Source organism: Ovis aries, chromosome 3 (genome assembly GCF_016772045.2).
Source record: "Ovis aries strain OAR_USU_Benz2616 breed Rambouillet chromosome 3, ARS-UI_Ramb_v3.0, whole genome shotgun sequence".
NCBI classification, from domain to species: Eukaryota; Metazoa; Chordata; class Mammalia; order Artiodactyla; family Bovidae; genus Ovis; species Ovis aries.
In genome coordinates this window covers 96450722-96475069 of record NC_056056.1, presented here as the reverse complement: position 1 = coordinate 96475069, position 24348 = coordinate 96450722, and the positions used below count along the sequence as shown (strand labels likewise).

At 38.7% G+C, this 24348-nt stretch overlaps 2 protein-coding genes across 2 annotated transcripts in view; both read left to right on the top strand.

Moving 5' to 3' along the window:
* The window catches only part of M1AP (meiosis 1 associated protein), a 75420-nt gene that overhangs the window by 8972 nt on the left and 42100 nt on the right, over positions 1-24348 (top strand). Inside the window, exons 2-3 of the mRNA XM_060413661.1 lie at positions 15299-15484; positions 16347-16515. Of these exons, the coding sequence (XP_060269644.1) occupies positions 15299-15484; positions 16347-16515 (355 nt within the window). The remainder of the gene's footprint in view (positions 1-15298; positions 15485-16346; positions 16516-24348) is intronic.
* On the top strand, positions 3290-4254 carry LOC106990225 (PSME3-interacting protein-like). Its single transcript, XM_042248142.2, is given in 2 exon segments — positions 3290-3823; positions 3825-4254. Coding segments are annotated over 2 exon segments (756 nt in total). The 5' UTR covers positions 3290-3332; the 3' UTR covers positions 4090-4254.

Genomic DNA, 24348 nt, shown 5'->3' with positions numbered 1-24348 from the left:
AAATTTGTTGTTTGAGGGGAAAATAGGAAATATAGATCAACCATTATTAGTTAACTTAGTTTCAGGGAAAGAGCAGTGGGAAAATCATGTATACACAAAATAAGGTAAAAAGAAAGTAACCATAGATATACTTGTGTGAAATACATAATTCTCCATGAAAATATAATTACCAAACGTGAATTCAGAAGAGATAGAAACTCACCATTTTCCATAAAAGGAATGGGAAATTCATCAAAGAACTACCCTCCCCCAAAATAAAGTACTGGAACCAAATAGTTTTACAGAGGAATAATACCAAACTTTTAAAGGACAGATCTTTACATTTTTTTAACTATTTTATACTGCAGAAAGAAATAATATCCTTCCAGATTCTTTTTATGAAAATAACATAATATTGATCTTAAAATGCAACAAATATTGCAAAGAAAGAAAAACTACAAATCCGTCTCACTCAAAATCCCAACTAAAGTATTAACAGTAGAATCCAACTTATATTTAAAAAATCATGTACAGGAATGCAGAGATGGTGCAATATTGAAATCTATTAATATAGTTTACTATGTTAATATATCTAAGAAAAATATGATAGTGTTTTTTCTGTAAGTACTAAAAAAGGTATTTAATAAAATGCAATATCCAATCATTAAAAAAAAAACCTAAAAAACTAGGAATGGGTGGCTATTCCCATAGTGTCTGTCTATGACAACTCAAAAGCCAGATCTTACTTAATGAAAGACTTGAATATATTCCTGCTGCTGCTGCTGCTAAGTCGCTTCAGTCGTGTCTGACTCTGTGCGACCCCATAGACAGCAGCTCACCAGGCTCCCCGATCCCTGGGATTCTCCAGGCAAGAACACTGGAGTGGGTTGCCATTTCCTTCTCCAGGCATGAAAGTGAAAAGCGAAAGTGAAGTCACTCAGTCATGTCCGACTCTTCGCGACCCCATGGACTGCAGCCTACCAGGCTCCTCCATCCATGGGATTTTCCAGGCAATAGTACTGGAGTGGGTTGCCATTGCCTTCTCCGGAATATATTCCTGTGTAAGTCAAATAAATTTACTATCATCACTGTTATCTAACAGTATTGGAAAGATTTTCACTGATATAATCACACACATAAAACGAAGTTAAAATATAGGAATAAGGAAGTGAGGGGCTTACCTGGCAGTCCAGTGGTTAAGACTCCATGCTTCCACTTCAGGAGGTGCAAATTTGATCCCTGGTTGAGGAACTAAGACCCCAAATTCCACACGGAGTGGCTAAAAAAGAAAAAGAAAGAAGGAAGGGAAAGAGAGGGAGGGAGGCTCAAGAGGGAGTTGGTATGTGTATAGTTATGGCTGATTCGCTTTGTTGTACAGCAGAAACACAACATTGTGTAACTCAATGAAACTATAAGCCATGCTGTGTAGGGCCACCCAAGATGGACAAGGTCATAATGGAGAGTTATGATCCATTGGAGGAGGGAATGGCAAACCAAAATCCAGTATTCTTAAATGAACAGTGCAAAAAAGTAGAAGGAAGCAATAAATTTGCTGGCATATTGAGTGCAACACTTTCACAGCATCATCTTTTAGGATTTGAAATAGCTCAACTGGAATCCCATCACCTCCACTAGCTTTGTTCATAGTGATGCTTCCTAAGGCCCACTTGACTTCACATTCCAGGATGTCTGGCTCTAGGTGAGTGATCACACCATCATAATTATCTGCATTTTGATTATAACAGGATTAGTCAGAAGGTTTTCAAGAAGGAGGAACTGTCCTCAAGCAGGATACATTGTTGTTATATAATCCTTAGTACAGAGTTTAAACTGAGTTGTTTGTTGTGTAATCATCAGTTCCAGGCTTAAAGATTTAAAAAAAAAAAAACAACCATTTTATGTGACTAAGACTAAGGAATGTAGAGGGAAAAAAAAAAAAAAAGGAATGTAGAGGGGGAAAAAGTGTCTTTTCCTCCTCCTTGAGAATTCCAGACCCCTGTCTCTTCCTTGAGAGCCCCAGACCCCTTTCTCCTCCTTGGGGACCCTGGACTTCTTATCAACCTGCCTAGGAATTGACTCTCTCAATAGCAAGGTGATCAAGCAAATCAATCCTAAGGAAAATCAACTGTAAATATTAATTAGAAGGACTGATGCTGAAACTGAAGCTCCAACACTTTGGCCACCTGATGAAAAGAACTGACTCATTAGAAAAGACCCTGATGCTGTGAAAGATCAAGGGCAGAAGGAGAAGTGGGTGGCAGAGGATGAGATGGTTAGATAGCATCACCGACTCAGTGGACATGAGTTTGCACAAACTCTGGGAGATAGTGAAGGACAGGGAAGCCTGGTGTGCTGCAGTCCATGCTATCACAAAGAGACATGACTGAGCGACTGAACAACAACAAAAGTATCCTTTGTATTCTAGTTGTTATTCCAGAACAACCAGCTAGAAGTTAAAATGGCAGAAAAGTTCTCATCATAATAACCAAAGTGATCAAATAAATGATTATGAATAAAAATAATAATAAACATGCAAAATTTATATGAATTGAAATGCTATTGAGAAACACAAAAGAAGACTTGAACAAACGAAAAGTCATTAGTTCTTGGGAGCACTCAGTCCAGAAAGATGTCAGTTATCTCTAAATGAATCTATAAATCCAGTGCAACTTCCAGTAAAATTTCTAGCAGAATAGATATTTAATAATAAAATTAGAAACAAAAAAACAAGAATAGCTGGAGATTCTTTCTCTCAAATATTAAACAGGTATTCAAACAGTGTGACACTGGAAATTGGAAAAACAAAGCAATAGAATATAATTTAAAGTCTAGAAATAGACCCAAATATATGGCGGGATTTAGTGTATAATAAAGATGCTATTTAACATTAGCTGGAAACAGTATTCAACAAACTAGGTAGTTGCGGAGAAAAATTAAGTTAGATTCACACTCATAGTTCAGTTCAGTCACTCAGTCATGTCCAACTCTTTGTGACCCCATGGACCATAGGACTCCAGGCTTCCCTGTCCATCACCAACTCCCAGACTTTAGTCAAACTCATGTCCATCAAGTCAGTGATGCCATCCAACCATCTCATCCTCTGTCGTCCCCTTCTCCTCCTGTTTTCAATCTTTCCCAGTATCAGGGTCTTTTCCAACTATTTTTACTTATAACTTATGCCTATATAAATTCCAGATGGATCAAAGATTTAAATGTAAAAATTGAAAATGTGTAAGTACTAGAACAGATTGTATCATTTTGGGTTCAATCAGGAGATAGAAACCACAGTAATTTTAAAAAGGAAAATTTAGGCCGGAAGAGGGGTGGAACTTTGTTGTGGCGACTGTTCCATTATGGATGGAGAGGATGACGGTAACCTTGTTATCAAAAAGAGGTTTGTATCTGAGGCAGAGCTAGATGAACGGCGCAAAAGGAGACAAGAAGAATGGGGAAAAGTTCGAAAACCTGAAGATCCTGAAGAATGCCCAGAGGAGGTTTATGACCCTCGGTCTCTGTGTGAAAGGCTACAAGAACAGAAAGACAGGAAGCAGCAGGAGTATGAAGAACAGTTCAAATTCAAAACCATGGTAAGAGGCTTAGACGAAGATGAGACCAACTTCCTTGATGAGGTTTCTCGGCAGCAAGAACTAATAGAAAAACAGCGAAGAGAAGAACTGAAAGAACTGAAGGAACACAGAAGTAATCTCAACAAGGTTGGAATTTCTTCAGAAAACAAGAAGGAAGTGGAGAAGAGAGCTGTGAAACCCACAGAAACCAAGAACAAGTTCTCCCAGGCAAAGCTGTTGGCAGGAGCTGTGAAGCATAAGAGTTCAGAGAGTGGAAACTGTGAAAAGACTAAAATCGGACCCTGACCCAGATGACAAGAATCAAGAAGCCCCGTCCTGTGTGTCTCTGGGAAGCACCTCCCTGAGCAGTCCCTCCATCCACTGCCCGTCCGCGGCTGTCTGTATCGGCATCCTCCCAGGCCTGGGCGCCTACTCTGGGAGCAGCGACTCTGAGTCCAGCTCAGACAGCGAAGGCACCATCAACGCCACGGGCAAGATTGTCTCCTCCATCTTCCGAACCAACACCTTCCTCGAGGCCCCCTAGCTCCTCTGTTTTTACCGCAGGGTGCTCCTCCCCACGAGTAGACTGGACAGTTTATTCTGCCTACAGGCATTACTTCCCACAGAAAACTCCTTTGCCTGCCCCTTATGCACACTGTGACATTTTTAACTGCATCTAAGAATGTGCCAGAATCCACTTGTGGCCAGACTTGTGTTTGGTTTCTCTTTCTACTCCGGTCCAGATGCCCAGACCAGTCCTGCAACCTCTGTCCGCACTGATGCAGATTTCGGCCCAGCCAAAATTTCACCAAAAACACCCTGGGAAGATAGAGCTACTCTGTGCTAATTGTTCCTGACTATCAGTACAGGCGCATCAGCTCCATCCTAACAAACAAGACTGAGGTAAAACTGGAGGCACCTTCTGCCTGTGCTTCATTGTTCCTGCGATTGTGCTCCTGTTATTACAGCCCGTACCCAGGGCAACCTCGGATCATCTCAGGAGGCAGACAGAGGAGCCAAAGTCACGATCTTCATGTGGTTTGACTTTTCAGAGGCCATTACTATGCCTCATGGCCTCTGTTGATGAAGGGAGAAGCTGAAAAAGGGTTGCATGGATTAAAAGCCTCCATTACTTTGAAAGCTAATCCACCTGTCAGAGAACAAGATCTTGCTTTTCCTGTACTGGAGCTTGTGCTTCCAACTCCCTCCCCATCCATTGTAACAGCTAGATTGTGTCGAGGAGGTTGAGACTCTTCAGACTGCGATTTCTGCTCTTTATGTCACAAGAGCAGTTGAAGATGACCGGTAATCATCTTTCCCCATACCTGTTAGTGGAGAGCCCTGGAGCTGAGACATGAGTTCTGTAGAAACTACCAGTAGCAAAGCAGGGTCTGGTTTGCCTAGTGGAGGAAGCTCCCCTGGAAAAACATCTAGTGTAGACTGTGTGTTTCAAACCCAAAGAACAGGAAAACCAAAGATAGAAGGAAACACTGACTAAATCACAAAATGCAGCTCTCCTGCCTTGGTAGATAATTAGGATTTTATAACCAGATAATAAGGAATAAAACTGGGGTTTGGGGTGGCTTCTTAAAAAAAATAAAAATAAATAAAAAGGAAAATTTATACAGAATATTTTAACATAGTTTAACCTATTCAACTATGCATGCATGCTTTCAGGCTGAGGAAGAGATCTCAAAGAAGGACTAAGTTGGAAAGGGGACCCCTTTCCCAAGGCTGGGGTTTAGAGCCAGTTGGAGAATGTATGGTTGTAGCTCACTGGATACACAGAAGATACTGGTTTGCTCAAGCTGGTGCTGCTCCGTGGCTACTGGGAAAACAGGAACCCTTCAGGTGCAGGCGCAGTGGCCAGTGCACAAACATGCGGAGTGGAGTGCCACTGTGGGCAGGAGGCCTGGGGTAAGCAGTATCCATGCTGAAAAGAACAGCAGCACTGGGAGGACCTCCAGAGACAAACCTCTGCGGGGAATGACAGGTGAGCAAAGGGAGTCAGGCATCAGTGCAGGCACGAGGTCTGAAGCATGCAGTGTCCTGGCTAAGTGAGCAGCTGACAGGTGATCAGCTAGGGCTAAGAAGTTCCTAAGGTCTTAGCTCAAATTGTGACTGACTGGTTTAAACAACAGACATTTATTTTCTCGAGGTTTAGAAAGCTGGAAGGCCAAGGTCAGGGTGCCAACCTGATCAGGCTCTGGTGAGAGCCCTCTTCCATCTTGCTATGTGCTCACATGGACTTCTTGCTATGTGCTCACATGGACTTTCCTTAATGTGTGTATTGTACATGAAGAGAGAGCTCTGGTGTCTATTCCTCTTGTTACAACACACTAATCCCATCATGGAGGCCCCACTCATGACTTCATCAAAACCTAATTATGTCCCAGAAGCTTTGCCTCTCATCACATTGGGAGTTAGGGCTTCAATACATGAATTTTAAGGGGGCACAAACATTCAGTCCATAACACCAAGGACCTATAAGTTCTGGGCATTTGGGTGGAACACTACGAGGTGGCCTCATCCCATTGGTTTCAGCAGAAACATACCTTCCTCATGCAATGTCCCTCTAGTACACTCTACCCAGAAAACTTAACATCATGATTACTGTGAAGGAGAAAGGCTTAATTGACAATAAATTGACAGCATGCAGAGCTTGGGGGAAAATGTAAGAGTAAGAAAGGCCTTTCTAACCATAACATGAAACCCAAAATTCCAAAAGTAAAAGATTAATAAATTCACTTGAATAAAAATAGAAAATATACACTTGGCCAAAAAAATACTAGGTGTAAAATCTAAGACCATATGAGGAAAAATATTTGCTTCTGTATCACAAGGAGTTAATTTCCATAACTGCATAAAGGTTTCCTTAAAATCAATAAAAATAATGACCATAGTCTAATAGGAAATGAAATATGATATATGTACAGTTTTCAAAAAAGGAAATACACATGACCTTGAAATATTGAATATGTTCAGTCTCACTCATAAAAGAAATACAAGTTGAAACTACTTTGAGATGCTATTATTTTTCAGGTATCTGATTGGTAAAGACTTTTTTAAGTTAAATGACAATGTTTTTGAGGATTTAACGAAACAGGCACCCTTGGGTATATATTTTAACACAGTTGCTATAGTGGGCAATGTGATGACAGTATCACAATTTACATACCCTTTAATCTGGCAAGTCTGCTTTTAGAAACTTATCCTACATATATGTTTTCATATGTGCAAAAATGGTTGTAGATTATTCATTTTAGAATTGTTTAGAATAGCAAAAGATTGGAAATAACCTACTGTTAATTAATAGGGAATTGGTTAAATAGAGTTATATGGTCCATCTATTAATGGAATCCTATTTAGCCATAAAAATTAAGATACTTTTTATCTATTGAATGTAATGATTACCCAAATATACTGTGTAACAAAATCAAGATTCAAAAGAGTATCATAATCTCTTCTGTTTCGGTAAGAAGAAAGATGAAAAGTGAAAGTGATAGTCGCTCAGTTGTGTCCAACTCTGCAACCTCATGAACTGTAGCCTGCCAGGCTCCTCTGTCCATCTAATTCTCCAGGCAAGAATATTGGAGTGGGTTGCCATTCCCTTCTTCAGGGGATCTTCCTGACCCAGGGATCAAATCCAGATCTCCTGCATTGCAGACAGATTCTTTACTGTCTGAGCCACCAAGGAAGCCGATTTATATTTCCTTTTATGTAAAGAAATATCTCTGGAAAGATATCAAATAAGCTGATAATATTTATTGCCTGCAGGAAACTACTGGTTAGCTGAAAACTAAGAGTAGGAAGGTGACTTTTTCTACATATTCTTTTGTAACCTTTGAATGTTTGTTGAATGAAGGGGAAAATATTGCAACAAAATTTTGGAAACCGTAATACAAGTGAAAAGTGAGAAATGACTTAGCAGTCCCCAAGAGAGCTAAATCTTAAGCCAGTAGTGGGAAACCCAAAGAACAAAGTTTAAACCACCAATTTCTCAAAAGGCTTAGGAACTAGCAAAATCAAGTACTTTTGAAAGTAAGAATGTAGATGGAACTAAAAGTAGAAAGGTGTCAACCATCTGACTTAAAAGCAGTTTGACCTTTAGATCCTCTCTTCTACTCCAAAAACAACAAATTGATTTGTCACGTTTGATTTGACATTGCGACATGCCCCATACCAATGGACATGAAAAATTTCACTGAGGTAGAAGTCCCCTGAATTTTAGTCGAATTTATTTCCTACATACTGGCTTGCAAATGTCTTACCAATAAGTTAGAATAGGTGCTACTTCTTGCTCACTAGGTCCACTCAGCATGTCATTAATGTAATGGGCCAGTGTGATAACTTGTGAAAGGGAATGGCAATCAAAATTCCTGTGAACTAAATTATGACATAAGGCTGGAGAACTGATACACCCATGAGGTAGGATAGTGAAGGAGGTGTGTTTCTGGTCTTGTCAGCTGAAAGCAGACTGCTCCTGTGGGACCTTATAGACAAGAGTGGAGAAAAGGCACTTACCAGATCAATAGCTGTATACCAGGTACCAAGAGATGTGTTAATTTGCTCAAGCAATGAAACTGCATCTAATACAGCAACTGCTGTTGGAGTTAGCACCTAAGTAAGTTTATCATAATACACTCTCATTCTCCAAGACTCATCTGTCTTCTGCACAGGCCATATAGGCCAATTGAATGGGGATGTGGTAGAAATCACCAACTCTGCATCTTTCAAGTCCTTGAAGGTACACTAATTTCTACAGTCCCTCCAGGAATTCAGTATTGCACTTATTGTTTTCCTAAACAGAGACAGCTCTAGAGACTTCCTCTTGGCCATTCCCACCATAGTTGCCTTCACTCCACAGGTCAGAGAACCAGTGTGGGGATTCTGCCAGCTGTGAGGCATGTCTATTCCATTTATACTTTCTAAAACTGAAGAAATAGCCATAGGATGCATGTGGGGACTCATCAGACCCAATATAAAACTTCCCTCATCTCTTGACTGCCATAAGCCCCTGCTCTGATTGGGGGCAACAATAATGTTCAGGACCTCTGAAAATAGTGTCCGTTCATAGCCAGTATCCAGTAGTAATGAAAGGTCTGATTATTCGCTTTACTTCAGTGTACAGATAGCCTCGTAATTTTCAAATCTTTTGGGTCCTTTTTGAATAATCCCTCTTATTTCTTTAAACATCTTAAAGGTACTTAAATGTATTTGATATTTCCAATATGTGAAATGGTATTCTAATTCTCCTCTTTGCTGTTTCTGTGGACTCTCACTCATAATGTTTATTTTTCTAACTGATTTTGTAATTTTGGATTATGGGTTTATCTTAAACTGACCTTAATGTGTGAAAATTCTGTGAGGCCTTTAGTTTATGGTGTATGTGCATCTAGAAAGGATTTGTGTTTGCTTCAGTTAGATGCCTGAGGGGCTATCACCCCAGGACCACTTTAAGTTACGTTTTAAACTTAAGATTTCCTAGACTCTGTAGATAAAGATAAATCCTAAACTGACATAAAGGAATGTATGTAGTTTCTAGGTTTTAGCAGTGATTTCTTTCTCATTTCTACTCAGAGCTCACATAAGTCAACAAGCTTTATTATCATCTGCTTTGAGCAGTGGGTAGATTCTTTCCAGCCCACCTTTTCACTGAGAAAAAAACCTTTAAATAACCTTTTAATTTTTTGAGCCAGAGTGGCAGTTCCAACTCTTCTTTACAAGGGCCTAATGCCTTGTCTCCTTTTCCCTTTCAACACAAAGCCCTTGGTTCCCAAGATCAGCAAATAAAGTCAAGGCTTTTATACCTGTCTCACACTGTAGTTTCCTTTGGTACTTGGGGATTACCCTTAATTTCTTATGAATTCAACTATGGATTTAAAAGATATTCTAAATAGACATTTCTCCAAAGAAGACATACAGATGGCCAAGAGGCAAATGAAAAGATGTTCAGTGTCACCAATTATTAGAGAAATGCAAGTCAAAACTATGCGATATCACCTCATACCAGCCAGAATGGCTATCATCAAAATATTCACAAACAATAAATGCTGGAGGATGTGTGAAGAAAAGGGAAGCCTCCTACACTGTTAGTAGGAATGTAAAGTGGTACAGCCACTATGGAGAACAGTATGGAGGTTCCTTAAAAAACTAAAAATAGAACTACCATATAACCCAGCAATCCCACTCCTGGGCATATATCCAGAGAAAATCATGATCTGAAAGGATACATGCACCCAAGTGTTCATTGCAACACTTCATTTGCAATAGCCAGGACCTGGAAGCAAACTAAGTGTCCATCAGTATAAATGGATAAAGATGTGCTACATATATACAATGAAATATTACTCAGCCATTAAAAAGAATGAAATTATGCCATTTACAGCAATATGGATGGATCTAGAGATTTGTCATGGGCTTCCCTGGAATTCCAGTTGAGCTATTTCAAATCCTGAAAGATGATGCTGTGAAAGTGCTGCACTCAATATGCCAGCAAATTTGGGAAGCTCAGCAGTGGCCACAGGACTGGAAAAGGTCAGTTTTCATTCCAATCCCAAAGAAAGGCAATGCCAAAGAATGCTCAAACTACTGCACAATTGCACTCATCTCACACGCTAGTAAAGTAATGCTCAAAATTCTCCAAGCCAGGCTTCAGCAATACGTGAACCGTGAACTTTCTGATGTTCAAGCTGGTTTTAGAAAAGGCAGAGGAACCAGAGATGAAATTGCCAACATCCTCTAGATCATCGAAAAAGCAAGAGAGTTCTAAAAAACCATCTATTTCTGCTTTGACTATGCCAAAGCCTTTGACTGTGTGGATCACAATAAACTGAAAAATTCTGAAAGAGATGGGGATACCAGACCACCTGACCTGCCTCTTGAGAAATCTGTATGCAGGTCAGGAAGCAACAGTTAGAACTGGACATGGAACAACAGACTGGTTCCAAATAGGAAAAGGAATACGTCAAGGCTGTATATCGTTACCCTGCTTATTTAACTTATCTGCAGAGTACATCATGAGAAATGGTGGACTGGAAGAAATATAAGCTGGAATCAAGATTTCTGGGAGAAATATCAATAACCTCCGATATGCAGATGACACCACCCTTATGGCAGAAAGTGAAGAGGAACTAAAAAGCCTCTTGATGAAAGTGAAAGAGGAGAGTGAAAAAGTTGGCTTAAAGCTCAACATTCAGAAAATGAAGATCATGGCATCCAGTCCCATCACTTCATGGGAAATAGATGGGGAAACAGTGGAAACAGTGTCAGACTTTATTTTTTTGGGCTCCAAAATCACAGCAGATGGTGACTGCAGCCATGAAATTAAAAGACGCTTACTCCTTGGAAGGAAAGTTATGACCAACCTAGATAGCATATTCAAAAGCAGAGACATTACTTTGCCGACTAAGGTCCGTCTAGTCAAGGCTATGGTTTTTCCTGTGGTCATGTATGGATGTGAGAGTTGGACTGTGAAGAAGGCTGAGCACCCAAGAATTGATGCTTTTGAACTGTGGTGTTGGAGAAGACTCTTGAGAGTCTTCAACAAGCATCTACTCTTCAACAAGCATCCTCTGCTCTTATCAGGCATATTCCTTCTTTCTCTCTGGCACACTCCATTCACTTTCAACCTCCAGAGATGCTTATATTGAGCTTTCAGCCTGTCTACCAGCTCCCCAACAAACGCACACATGTACACCTAAAATACGGAATTCCTTTTACAAACCGTATCCTTTAAATTCTAAGCTCAATCTCACCCCCTTTCCAACAACTCTTTTTCTAAATTTCTAAAGTATTCGTAGTCTATAAGTCTCTTCCAAATGTGGTACACACAAAACTAGGGCTGTAAGAGTTCCTAGGGCATAGGAATATATAATTTTCAAGAACTGTTATATAGATCTTCCATTTCTACTGTATTCTTTTCTAAAACTTCTATAACTATGCCTATGATGAGGGTGTCAGGCTCCTTCTTCATTCCTAGCATCCCTTTAACAATTACTTCTCTTCCACTTCACAAAGAAAACCCAAAATAAAAAGGATGAGGTGAGAGGAACATATCTTTCACCCACCATAAATTTTACTGTGATGAATTGCCATGTGGTTTTAAAACTTCCAGGGGCACCAAACAAAGGAATATTTCAAAATATTGACATCAGTGTAAGAAAGAAAATGACTTAATGATTGGGTTAAAAATCTTTTGCAACCAGGTAATCTCCAATTTTAACAAAATTGAAGGAAGACTAAATTGAGTAGCAGCTAATAGATCATTAAAATAATTTTTTTAGTATATCCATATGTAATTTTTGGCATATAACTCAGAATGAATTTGACAGTTTGTTTGACATCTGTATTTATCAGGATGAGGTTTCTCAGCACTAGAAACCTCCTAGAAAATAGGAATAGGATTAATACTTAATGTTGTGCCATTTAATCAACAATTTATTTATTCACACATACCTTAACTAATTAAAGAACCCAACGTGCTCACCACTGAGATGCATTTCTAATTAAATTTTACCCTTAATGCCAATAATTATCAAAATAGATAATATATATGTTGTTTTGATCAATTTATATGAACAATAATTTTTTAAATAGTGCAATCTAGATAACTCCTTAAAGCCTATCAGTCCAGTTCAGTTCAGTCACTCAGTCGTGTCTGACTCTTTGCGACCCTGTGAATCGCTATAGTCATAGGAAATTTTAAAATCTGATGACATATATTTTTGATGCATAGAAATATGATAAGATAATCAATAAAAGACTGCCAACCAGAAAGTTCTATTACATTACGATAAAACTACGGGAAATTGAAATGGAAATATGAATTCAGGGAGAAAATAAATAATATTAATTTCCATCTGTTAAAAAGAAAAAAGCTTGCTCATGTACTTTAAAAATTGAAAAATGAGAGTATCAAATTCCTATGATATTAATATTTAGATTAATAAACATAATTAGATTATGTTTTAAAGAGTTGTATTATAGTGTCATTTTTAAATATCGGTATTTAAATGTACTGGAAGTTATATGTCCTTAACAACTACTTATACTTTGAATTTTTAAATCTAGATGTCAATATAATATATAATAGAGTATATCATTTTTCATATTCTTTTATGGAGTACATGAAAAGAAATACTTAAAGGCTACTGGCCTCATTTGTTCTCATTTATTTCTTGAGTAGGTTTCTTATCTTCCTATCTAGATTACAAGTTCTCTTTGTGTAAAAATTATATCCTATTTCTTCTGTTTTCCCCAGAGATTCATGAAGAGGAGCAAGTAAGCAAAGTAACATGCTCATGAATTTTATGTGTGTTTTGCAAATATTGCTCAATTCTGCCCTTTGATCAGGAAAGTGTCTTCATCCCAAATATAATTTCTCCCCACCCCACCCCCACCTGCTATTGATGCCTGGCATTCCTTCAAATAGTGTCACAAGTTTTAATTCCACATTTATTCAAAATGTATATATTCTTAGGAGATGTAACATTGATCTAGAATCATATTAGATTAAACTACTTCCTGAGAACAAGTTTTTGTGAAGGAGAGTGAAGACAGTCAGGAGATTTACATGTTGACTCCCTGACCTGATTGCAGACAAGTATCATTTCTTTACTGAAGTGACCCTGAGGGGTCTGTTAGGTAGGACCTTATTGGAAAAGGTCAGTTTTCATTCCAATCCCAAAGAAAGGCAATACCAAAGAATACTCAAACTACAGCAGCAGTTGCATTCATCTCACATGTTAGTAAAGTAATGCTCAAAATTCTCTAAGCCAGGCTTCAGCAATACATGAACTTCCAGATGTTCAAGCGGGTTTTAGAAAAGGCAGAGGAACCAGAGATCAAATTGCCAACATCCTCTGGATCATCGAAAAAGCAAGAGAGTTCCAGAAGAACATCTATTTCTGCTTTCTTGACTATGCCAAAGCCTTTGACTGTGTGGATCACAATAAACTGTGGAAAATTCTGAAAGAGATGGGAATACCAGACCAACTGACCTGCCTCTTGAGAAACCTATATGCAGGTGAGGAAGCAACAGTTAGAACTGGACATGGAGCAACAGACTGGTTCCAAATAACAAAAGGAGTACGTCAAAGCTGTATATTGTCACCCTGCTTATTTAACTTCTATGCAGAGTACATCATGAGAAACGCTGGGCTGGAAGAAGCACAAGTTGGAGTCAAGATTGCCGGGAGAAATATCAATAACCTCCAATATGCAGATGACACCACCCTTATGGCAGAAAGTGAAGAGGAACTAAAAAGCCTCTTGATGAAAGTGAAAGAGGAGAGTGAAAAAGTTGTCTTAAAGCTCAACATTCTGAAAACGAAGATCATGGCATCTGGTCCCATCACTTCATGGCAAATAGATGGAGAAACAGTGGAAACAGTGGAAACAGTGTCAGACTTTATTTTTGGGGGCTCCAAAATCACTGCAGATTGTGACTGCAGCCATGAAATTAAAAGACGCTTACTCTTTGAAAGAAAAATTATGACCAACCTAGCTGCTGCTGCTGCTTCTAAGTCGCTTCAGTTGTGTCCAACTCTGTGCAACCCCATAGACAGCAGCCCACCAGGCTCCGCCATCCTTGGGATTCTCCAGGCAAGAACACTGGAGTGGGTTGCCATTTCCTTCTCCAATGCATGAAAGTGAAAAGTGAAAGTGAAGTCGTTCAGTCATGTCTGACTTGTCAAGACCCCATGGACTGCAGCCTACCAGGCTCCTCCATCCATGGGATTTTCCAGGCAAGAATGCTGGAGTGGGTTGCCATTGCCTTCTCTGGACCAACCTAGACAACATATTAAAAAGCAGAGACATTATTTTACCAACAAAGGTTCATCTAGTTAAGGCTATGGTTTTTCCAGTAGTCAAGTATGGATGTGAGAGTTGGACTATAAAGAAAGCTGAGCGCCGAAAAATTGATGCTTTTGAATTGTGTTTGGAGAAGACTCTTGAAAGTCCCTTGGACTGCAAGGAGACCCAACCAGTCCATCCTAAAGGAGATCAGTCCTGAATATTCATTGGAAGGACTGATGTTGAAGCTGAAACTCCAATACTCTGGCCACCTGACACGAAGAGCTGACTCACTAGAAAAGACCCTGATGCTGGGAAAGATTGAAGGCAGAAGGAGAAGGGGACGACAGAGGATGAGATGGTTGGATGGCATCACCGACTCAATGGACATGAGTTGGAGTAAACTCCAGGAGTTGGTGATGAACAGGAAGCCTGGTGTGCTGCAATTCATGGGGTCGCAAAGAGTCAGACACAACTGAGCAACTGAACTGTCAGTTTTAAATGATCAACCACATCAAAATCCTCATTTCTGGTAAAATGTCACTCTTGAATAGAGTGCCTCCCAGTTCCTAGACTGACTGAGACATGAAGAGTGACACATTTTGAGAGTGACACTGCTAGGCCTCCAATTTGCAATAAAACTGAGCAATCACAACTGAACCTTCCTTTGGGTGAGTGAATGAATTAAAACACATTTTCTGTTTCTAGTAACTCCACATAATCAATGCCTTTTGGCTGCAAATTTTAGAGAAATGTGCAAAATTTTAGGCAAATTTAGGGAAGGTTTTAGTGCAGTGCCTAGAATGGAATACACATTCCATAGATCTTGGTCAAATAAATAGATTTTCAGGAAGGGAAAAGTACTCTTAAGTAATAATTGATAATAAATTAGACTGCCAATTAATCTGTAACCTGGGTCACTAAAGATGTGCGCCCTTGATTCGTTTTCTCTGCAGCAAGTGAAAGGGAACTTTGCTAGGCTGCAGGCCTGCATCTCAGAACTCCGCATACTGCAAAGAGAAGGTTGTTTCAGACCACAAGGCACTTCTCTGCAGTTGGCAATAGAGGATGGGCTCCAGCAGTTCAAACAGTACAGCAGACACGTGAGCACAGGTGCAGCTCTGACCTACAGTTCCCTGGAGGTAAGAGATGCTGGCCTTAGGACACTAAGCTTTCTTCCCATTTAAGTCCATCTAAATCCCTCATTATTTGCCATCCTTCTATTGTTCTCTGTTTCATTCACTTGAAGGTCATCACTAGGTACTCCATTGGGTGTGTGAATGAGTTAAAATACATTCAGTCTCTGTAACATCAGGCATCAAACAAATGAGTTTAAAAATAATTATGCTCTAAATGTCTAAGTACAAAAGAAAACTGCATATATTTAATACTTGCCTTCCAGAGTTTAATGTTCAGCCTGGATTCAGATTGAGCAAGGAGAGACATCCAATGGAAGTACCACTGAGAAAAGAGCATATAAGCTCTCTGATATTTAGTACACATCTAAAAAGTGGAATTTAAGGATTCTGTTTCCTTTGTTTCTTCATGAAATCAAAGCATTTTGAGCAAGAGGGATACTGCCTGTGATTCAAGCAATCTTAAAAGCTGAAACACAGTGGGGGACTTCCCTGGCAGTCCTGTTGTTGAGACTCCGTGCTCCCAATGCAGGTGGTGTGGATTTAGTCCCCGGCTGGGGAATTAATATGCTACATGCTGTGGCATGGCCAGAAAAAAAGCTGAAACAAGGATGGCTTCTCACTAGTCCCTTTCTGGGATAGATTCAGTTTGTTTGGAAGGCTGCTGTGATGATCTATCCCACCAGACCTCTCCCACCAGAATCTGTCAAATAAAACTTGATTTGCAAGTTACAATTAATTCCTCTTCTTTGCCCTAAGACACTACTACCAATTTCTTCGATGTTTATCCTCTAGATCTAACCTGTTAACATTCTTCACTCTGTACATCAGTGAAAGAGGGCACAATGATTCTTTGATTTATTTCCAGATTACCGTTCTGACTTCACAGCCTGGAAAAGAGGTGGTCAAACAGTTGGAGGAAGGATTGAAAGATACAGACCTAGTCAGGATCAGGAAGCTTCAGGTGGTTGAGATCACAAAGGGAGTCCTAGAATGTATTAACTCAGCATCCCCTGTTGAAGAGCCCAGCAATGAGGGTAAGGATTAAATGAAAAGGTAAAAGAATGGTCAGAATTTTAATGAGTAGTCTTTTACAGCTGAGGAGTATTATTTTCCATGGTCTTTTTATATTCTTAAGTGAAATAAAGCCAACAGATTTCACTGTGGTCCAGAAAAGTGTTTCTAGGTGGTAGAGTTTAATTTTTAATCTTATTTTTAATTTTAGAAGCAATATATATTAATGTAAAATCTGAAATATTATAGGTAAAGAAAGTTAAAAATTCCTTCCTCCTCAAGAGATTGGGGTATCCTTTGTAATGTTCTAATGCCATTGCCTTCTCCAAATAAATAGATAGATACATAGAAATATAAGACACACATACAAAGTCAATAGCATTTCTATAATTAGAAACAAACTCTTAGAAACTTCCATTTTTGAAGAAATACCTTTTACGATAATAAAAGAATATTTAGAAATAAAGTTTAAAAGATTTAAACTATGAATTTTATTCTATGTTTATTCTATGAAATAAACATAAATAACATAAATAAACATAAGTAAAATAACATAAATAAACGTAAAATATGATTTATTCTATGAAAAGATTCATAGAATAGTTATTGGGGAAAGTTGAAAGCTTTACTGATGGCACCTTAAAGAAGATATAACTAAGTGGAGCATGTTAATGGATAGAAACATTCAATATCATAAGGATTCAGTTCTCCCCAAATTGATCTATCAATGCAATTCCAATCAAAATGCTATCAGAATTTTTTGATGTACTTACAAGCTAATCCTAATAAATATATTTAAAAGGTGATAGAATTCCAGTTGAGCTATTTCAGATCCTAAAAGATGCTATGAAAGTGCTGCACTCTCTCTCTAATTAAAATCAAAAGCTCTGCACAACAAAGGAAACTATAAGCAAGGTGAAAAGACAGCCTTCGGAATGGGAGAAAATAATAGCAAATGAAGCAACAGACAAACAACTAGTCTCAAAAATATACAAGCAACTCCTGCAGCTCAATTCCAGAAAAATAAACGACCCAATCAAAAAATGGCCCAAAGAACTAAATAGACATTTCTCCAAAGAAGACATACAGATGGCTAACAAACACATGAAAAGATGCTCAACATCACTCACTATCAGAGAAATGCAAATCAAAACCACAATGAGGTACCATTTCACACCAGTCAGAATGGCTGCAATCCAAAAGTCTACAAGCAATAAATGCTGGAGAGGGTGTGGAGATAAGGGAACCCTCTTACACTGTTGGTGGGAATGCAAACTAGTACAGCCACTAAGGAGATTCCTTAAAAACCTGGAAATAGAACTGCCTTATGACCCAGCAATCCCACTGCTGGGCATACACACCGAGGAAACCAGAACTGAAAGAGACACGTGTACCCCAATGTTCATCACAGCACTGTTTATAATAGCCAGGACATGGAAGCAACCTAGATGTCCATCAGCAGATGAATGGATAAGAAAGCTGTGGTACATATACACAATGGAGTATTACCCAGCCATTAAAAAGAATACATTTGAATCAGTTCTAATGATGTGGATGAAACTGGAACCGATTATACAGAGTGAAGTAAATCAGAAAGAAAAACACCAATACAGTATACTGCTGCTGCTGCTAAGTCGCTTCAGTCGTGTCTGACTCTATGCGACCCCACAGATGGCAGCCCACCAAGCTCCCCCGTCCCTGGGATTCTCCAGGCAAGAACACTGGAGTGGGTTGCCATTTCCTTCTCCAATGCATGGAAGTGAAAAGTGAAAGTGAAGTCGCTCAGTCATGTCCGACTCTTAGCGACCCCATGGACTGCAGCCCACCAGGCTCCTCCGTCCATGGGATTTTCCAGGCAAGAGTACTGGAGTGGGGTGTCATTGCCTTCTCTGCCAATACAGTATACTAACACATATATATGGAATTTAGAAAAATAGTAACGATAACCCTGTATGCGAGACAGCAAAAGAGACACAGATGTATAGAACAGTCTTTTGGACTCTGTGGGAGAGGGAGAGGGTGGGATGATTTGGGAGAATGGCATTGAAACATGTATAATATCATATAAGAAACAAATCGCCAGTCTAGGTTTGATGCAGGATACAGGATGCTTGCGGCTGGTGCACTGGGATGACCCAGAGAGATGGTATGGGGAGGGAGGCGGGAGGGGGGTTCAGGATTGGGAACACGTGTACACCTGTAGCGGATTCATGTTGATGTATGGCAAAACCAATACAGTATTGTAAAGTAAAATAGAGTAAAAAAAAAAAAAAAGAAAGAAAGTGCTGCACTCAATATGTCAGCAAATTTGGAAAACTCAGCAGTGGCCACAGGACTGGAAAAGGTCAGTCTTCATTCCAATCCCAAAGAAAGGCAATACCAAAGAATACTCAAACTACTGCACAATTCCACTCATCTCACACACTAGTAAAGTAATGCTCAAAATTCTCCAAGCCAGGCTTCAGCAATACGTGAACCGTGAACTTCCAGATGTTCAAGCTGGTTTTAGAAAAGGCAGAGGAACCAGAGATCAAATTGCCAACATCTGCTGGATCATCAAAAAAAGCAACAGAGTTCCAGAAAAACATCGATTTCTGCTTTCTTGACTATGCCAAAGCCTTTGACTGTGTGGATCACGATAAACTGTGGAAAGTTCTGAAAGAGATAGGAGTAGCAGACCACCTGACTTGCCTCTTGAGAAATCTGTATGCAGGTCAGGAAGCAACAGTTAGAACCAGACACAGAACAACACACTGGTTCCAAATAGGAAAAGGAGTACATCAAGGCTGTATGTTGTCACCCTGCTTATTTAACTTATATGCAGAGTACATCTTGGGAAATGCTGGGCTGGAAGAAGCACAAGTTGGAGTCAAGATTGCCGGGAGAAATATCAATAGCCTCCAATAGGCAGATGACACCACCCTTATGGCAGAAAGTGAATAAGAACTAAAGAGCCTCTTGATGAAAGTGAAAAAGGAGAATGAAAAAGTTGGCTTAAAACTCAACATTCAGAAAACAAAGATCACGGCATTTGGTCCCATCACTTCATGGCAAATAGTTGGGGAAACAGTGGAAACAGTGGCTGACTTAATTTTTTGGGCTCCAGAATCACTGCAGATGGTGATTGCAGCCATGAAATTAAAAGACACTTACTCTTTGGAAAAAAAGTTATGACCAACCTAGATAGCATATTCAAAAGCAGAGACATTACTTTGTCAACAAAGGTCTGTCTAGTCAAGGCTATGGTTTTTCCAGTGGTCATGTATGAATGTGAGAGTTGGGCTATAAAGAAAGCCGAGCACCAAAGAATTGATGCTTTTGAACTGTGGTGTTGGAGAAGACTCCTGAGAGTCCCTTGGACTGCAGGGAAATCCAACCAGTCCATCTTAAAGGAGATCAGTCCTGGGTGTTCATTGGAAGAACTGATGTTGAAGCTGAAACTCCGATACTTTGGCCACCTGATGCGAAGAGCTGACTCATTTGAAAAGACCCTGATGCTGGGAAAGATTGAGGGCAGAAGGAGAAGGGGACGACATAGAATGAGATGGTTGGATGGCATCACTGACTCAATGAACATGGGTTTGAGTAAACTCCGGGAATTGGTGAGGGACAGGGAGGCCTGGCGTCCTGCAGTTCATAGGATCACAAAGAGTCAGACACAACTGAGCAACTAAACTGAACTGAAGATATATACTAAAGCTAAAGGTTTCCCTTGCCTGATATTAAGATAATTATTAATATAAGGCTGTTCAAATTAAGATAGTGTTGTATTTCTACAGGGAAGGACAAATGTCCAGTTTAAAATAGATGAGAGAACCCAGAAACAGCCACATTGTATGAAAACTTAATATGTGGCTAAGTTGACATGACAAAGCAATGGGAAAGAATGGATCTAATCATTAAATCATACTGGAACTATAAGTATTCCATATGGGAAAAAATGAAATTTGATCCCTGCTACTGCTGCTGCAGCTAAGTTGCTTCAGTCGTGTCTGACTCTGTGCGACCCCACAGACAGCAGCCCACCAGGCTCCCCCATCCCTGGGATTCTCCAGGCAAGAAGACTGGAGTGGGTTGCCATTTCCTTCTCCAAGGTATGAAAGTGAAAAGTGAAAGTGAAGTCGCTCAGTCGTGTCCAACTCTTCGCAACCCCATGGACTGCAACCTACCAGGCTCCATTTACAATACTATATTTTAAATAGATTAAAGACTTAAATATGAAAATTAAAACTTTAAAAATTTGCAGGAAAATACAGGAGAAAATTTTATCACCAAAGTTAGGGAGGAGGAAGAGTAAATTTGCTAACCATAAAGTAAAAGATTGATATTTTATGGTATTTGATTACTTCAAAATTAAGAATTTCTATTCATCAGAAATACCATAAAGAAAATAATGACATGTCATAACTATATTTACAACTCATATGACCAATAATGAGTTGGTGTCCAGAATACAGAATGCCTGAAACTTGATTTTTAAAAAAAGACCATCTAATTTTTAAATAAACAAAAAGTCTGAACAGGTATGTCACAGAAGAGGAAATCTCATGAAAAATAAGCATAAGAAAAATTCTCACCATCATTAATAACCAGGAAAACACGAATTAAAACAATGATATCCCATCTTATACCCACTAGTTTGCAAAAAATTAAGAAGTCTCACAAGAGTGTTAGCAATAGCAGAGCATGGAAACTCATATACTGATAGGAAGAATGTAATTGTTTCACAAATTGTCATTTTGTTATAAAGTAACATTCATAATACCCTACAACCTAGCAGTTCCATCCCTAGGAGAATGTCTCCAGAAAACCTTTTATAAATGTGCACTTGAGGACATGTACAGGAACATGAATATTGACATTATTTAAAAAGCCAAAACTAGAGTACTCAAATGTCCATTGAATGACTCATGAATAAATGTGTGTGCATGCTCAGTTGCTCAGTGATGTCTGACTCTTTGCAACTCCATGGACTGTAGCCTGCCAGGCTCTCTGTCCATGGGATTTTCCAGGCAAGAATACTAGAGTGGGTTGTCATTCCCTTCTCTAGGGTATCTTCTCGATCAAGGGATCAAACCTATGCCTCCTGCGTTGGCAGGCAGATTCTTTTACCATTACAATGTATATTCACAAAGTAGAATATCATACAGTTATGGAAATGAATGACCCACAGCTACCTACAACAATGGTGACAACTCTTTTCAATACTGAGGGAAAAAGCAGATAACCAAGAATGTAGACAATAAGATACCTCTTTATAAAGCTCAAGCAAAACTAAAATAATAAAGTATTTAATAAAACTAGCTTTAAAAGGAAAGATAAGATTTTTAAAAATCCAGCGTAGCAGTGTTTCCCTTAGAGAAGATCAAAGCAAAGCATATAGATACTTGACTGGCATCGTTGATCTACATCTTAAGTTAAAGGCTTTATGAGTGTTCATTTTGCTGTTATGCTTCATAGCTTAAATATGTGTTGCCTATATTCATTTGCATGTAATAAAATTTTTATAATAGGTTTCCAAAGAATGACTAAGTAATCAATACAATAAAACTAAAACAGGCACTGTGATCAATGCATTTTGGCATCCAGAGGGTGTCATCCACGTTAGCAGCAGTCTGCATTCATTGGGTATGTAAGTCTTTCAGCCAGTTACAAAATCATTTTAATGCTGCTGTCAGCCGGCCTCCATTTCTCAGCCTCGGTACCACAAGAATATCAGGTTTCTTTTCTAAGTGCTCACAAACCATCTGTTAAGTAGTTCCTCCTAGTCTTTGCCAGGGATCGATGTCAAGCTATTTTATCCATATGTGTTCTCAGGAAACACCAAATGTTAACAGCCCAAACATACAAGATAAAGATTCATTGCTTCCTAAAGGATTCCAGAAAAAAAAAAAAAAAAACTTTTCTATGATTCATGCTTCAGTTGTCAGAATTCTACTTACTGATTTTTTTCTCTTTTCAGTATCCTTAAAAATACATTGGAAAATGCAGCTATCCATTGAATTTGTCTTTGAAAATTATATTGAAGTCATTTCTCTGTGGCATTAAGACTAAATTAGAACCACTGTTCTTTTACTACCTAAAGATTTTTTAACAGAGACATTTATTAACAGGAGGCATGGCCTCAGAAAAATGGCACCGCTTCTGTTCTTAACAATTGAATTTTTTTAGAGTTCAGTAGAAAACCTAAAGTTATTTGAAAATTAGGTCTTTTAATTTTTTCCTTACCTCTTTTGAAGAATAATTTGCATACTAACAGTTTAATTCCCGCTTCTCCAGTAGTTCAAATGGTAAAGAATCCACCTGCAATGCAGGAGACTCTGGTTCAATTCTTGAGAAGGGATAGACTATCCACTTCAGTATTCATGGACTTCCCTGGTAGCTCAGATGTAAAGAATCAGCCTGCAATGCAGGAAACCTGGGTTCGATCCCTGCATTGAGAAGATCCCCTGGAGGAGGGTGTGGCAACCCACTACAGTATTCTCACCTGGAGAATCCTCATGGACAGAGGAGCCTGGCAGGCTACATTCCATGGGGTGGCAAAGAGTTGGATATGACTGAGTGATAAGAACAGCACAAATTTCATCCAAACTGTACAAGCCAATGAGTTTTGACATTTGTGTGTGTCCAGAAACCATCACCACAATCAAGATACCGAACACTTCCATCAACCCCAAAAGATTCTTCTTGCTCCTTTACACTCCATCCCTCACGTGTACCGCTGATCTGGGTTTTGTCTGTAGATTAGTTTGTATTTTATATAAATAGGATCGTATAAATGGTATACAATCCTTTGTCTGACTTTTTCATTAGATTTTGAGATTCATTTATGTTGTTTATATCAACAAGTAGTCATTAGTTTCTTTTTATCTCTAAGTAGCATTATATTATATGATCATGCCACATGTTGTTTAACCATTTTCCTGTTAATAGATGTCCAGTTGTTTCTAGTTTTTGACTGTAGTTACTAAAGTTTCTACAAATATCTGTACACATATCTTTGTGTGGGCATATGTTTTTATTTTTCATAAGTCTTACCATATTTATGGTTAATCTTTTTCCATCCACTTACTTTTAACACGTTTGTGTCTCTATACTTAAAGTGTATCTTTTATAGACAGAATATAATTGGGTCTTACTTTTTACCTATTATGCTATTCTCTGCTTTTTTTTTTTTTTGGAGTGTATACTCCATTAACATTTACTGTAAATATTGACATTGTTGGATTTAGGTCTGTCTGTCATTTTATTTTTTGTTTGTCCTCTCTGGTTTTTGTTCATCTTTTCCCTATTCTCCTGCTTTCCTCGGGATTATCAAACATATTCAGAATTCAATCTTATCTATTATAATTTAGCTATATTTCCTTGCATTATTTTTAGTGGCTTCTATAGGGATTACATTATACATTCTTAACTTTTGAAAGTCTACTTAGAGTCAATATAGTATACTTCACATAAAACATAGAAACCTCAAGATTACAGTATTTCACATAAAACCGAAAACTTGTGGGGATTAAAATATATTTTAACTTGTTTATAGCCTACTTAGAATTAATACAGTACTATGTCATGGATATTAAACAAACTTTGCAACTATGTGGGTCCATTTATCCCCCTGCATACACACGCATATACACACTGTCTTTTTGTTATAGTTGTCACGTGTGTTAAATCTACATTATAAACTTCACAAGGCAATATTATAAGTTTTTGCTTTAAACAACCATATGTATATTATAGAAACTGAGAGAAAAGTAGTTTTTATATTTACTGTTTCCAGTGTTCTTCACTTATTCCTAAAGATCCAGCTTTCCCTTAGGTATCATTTCCTTCAGGTCAAAGAACCTTAATATTTC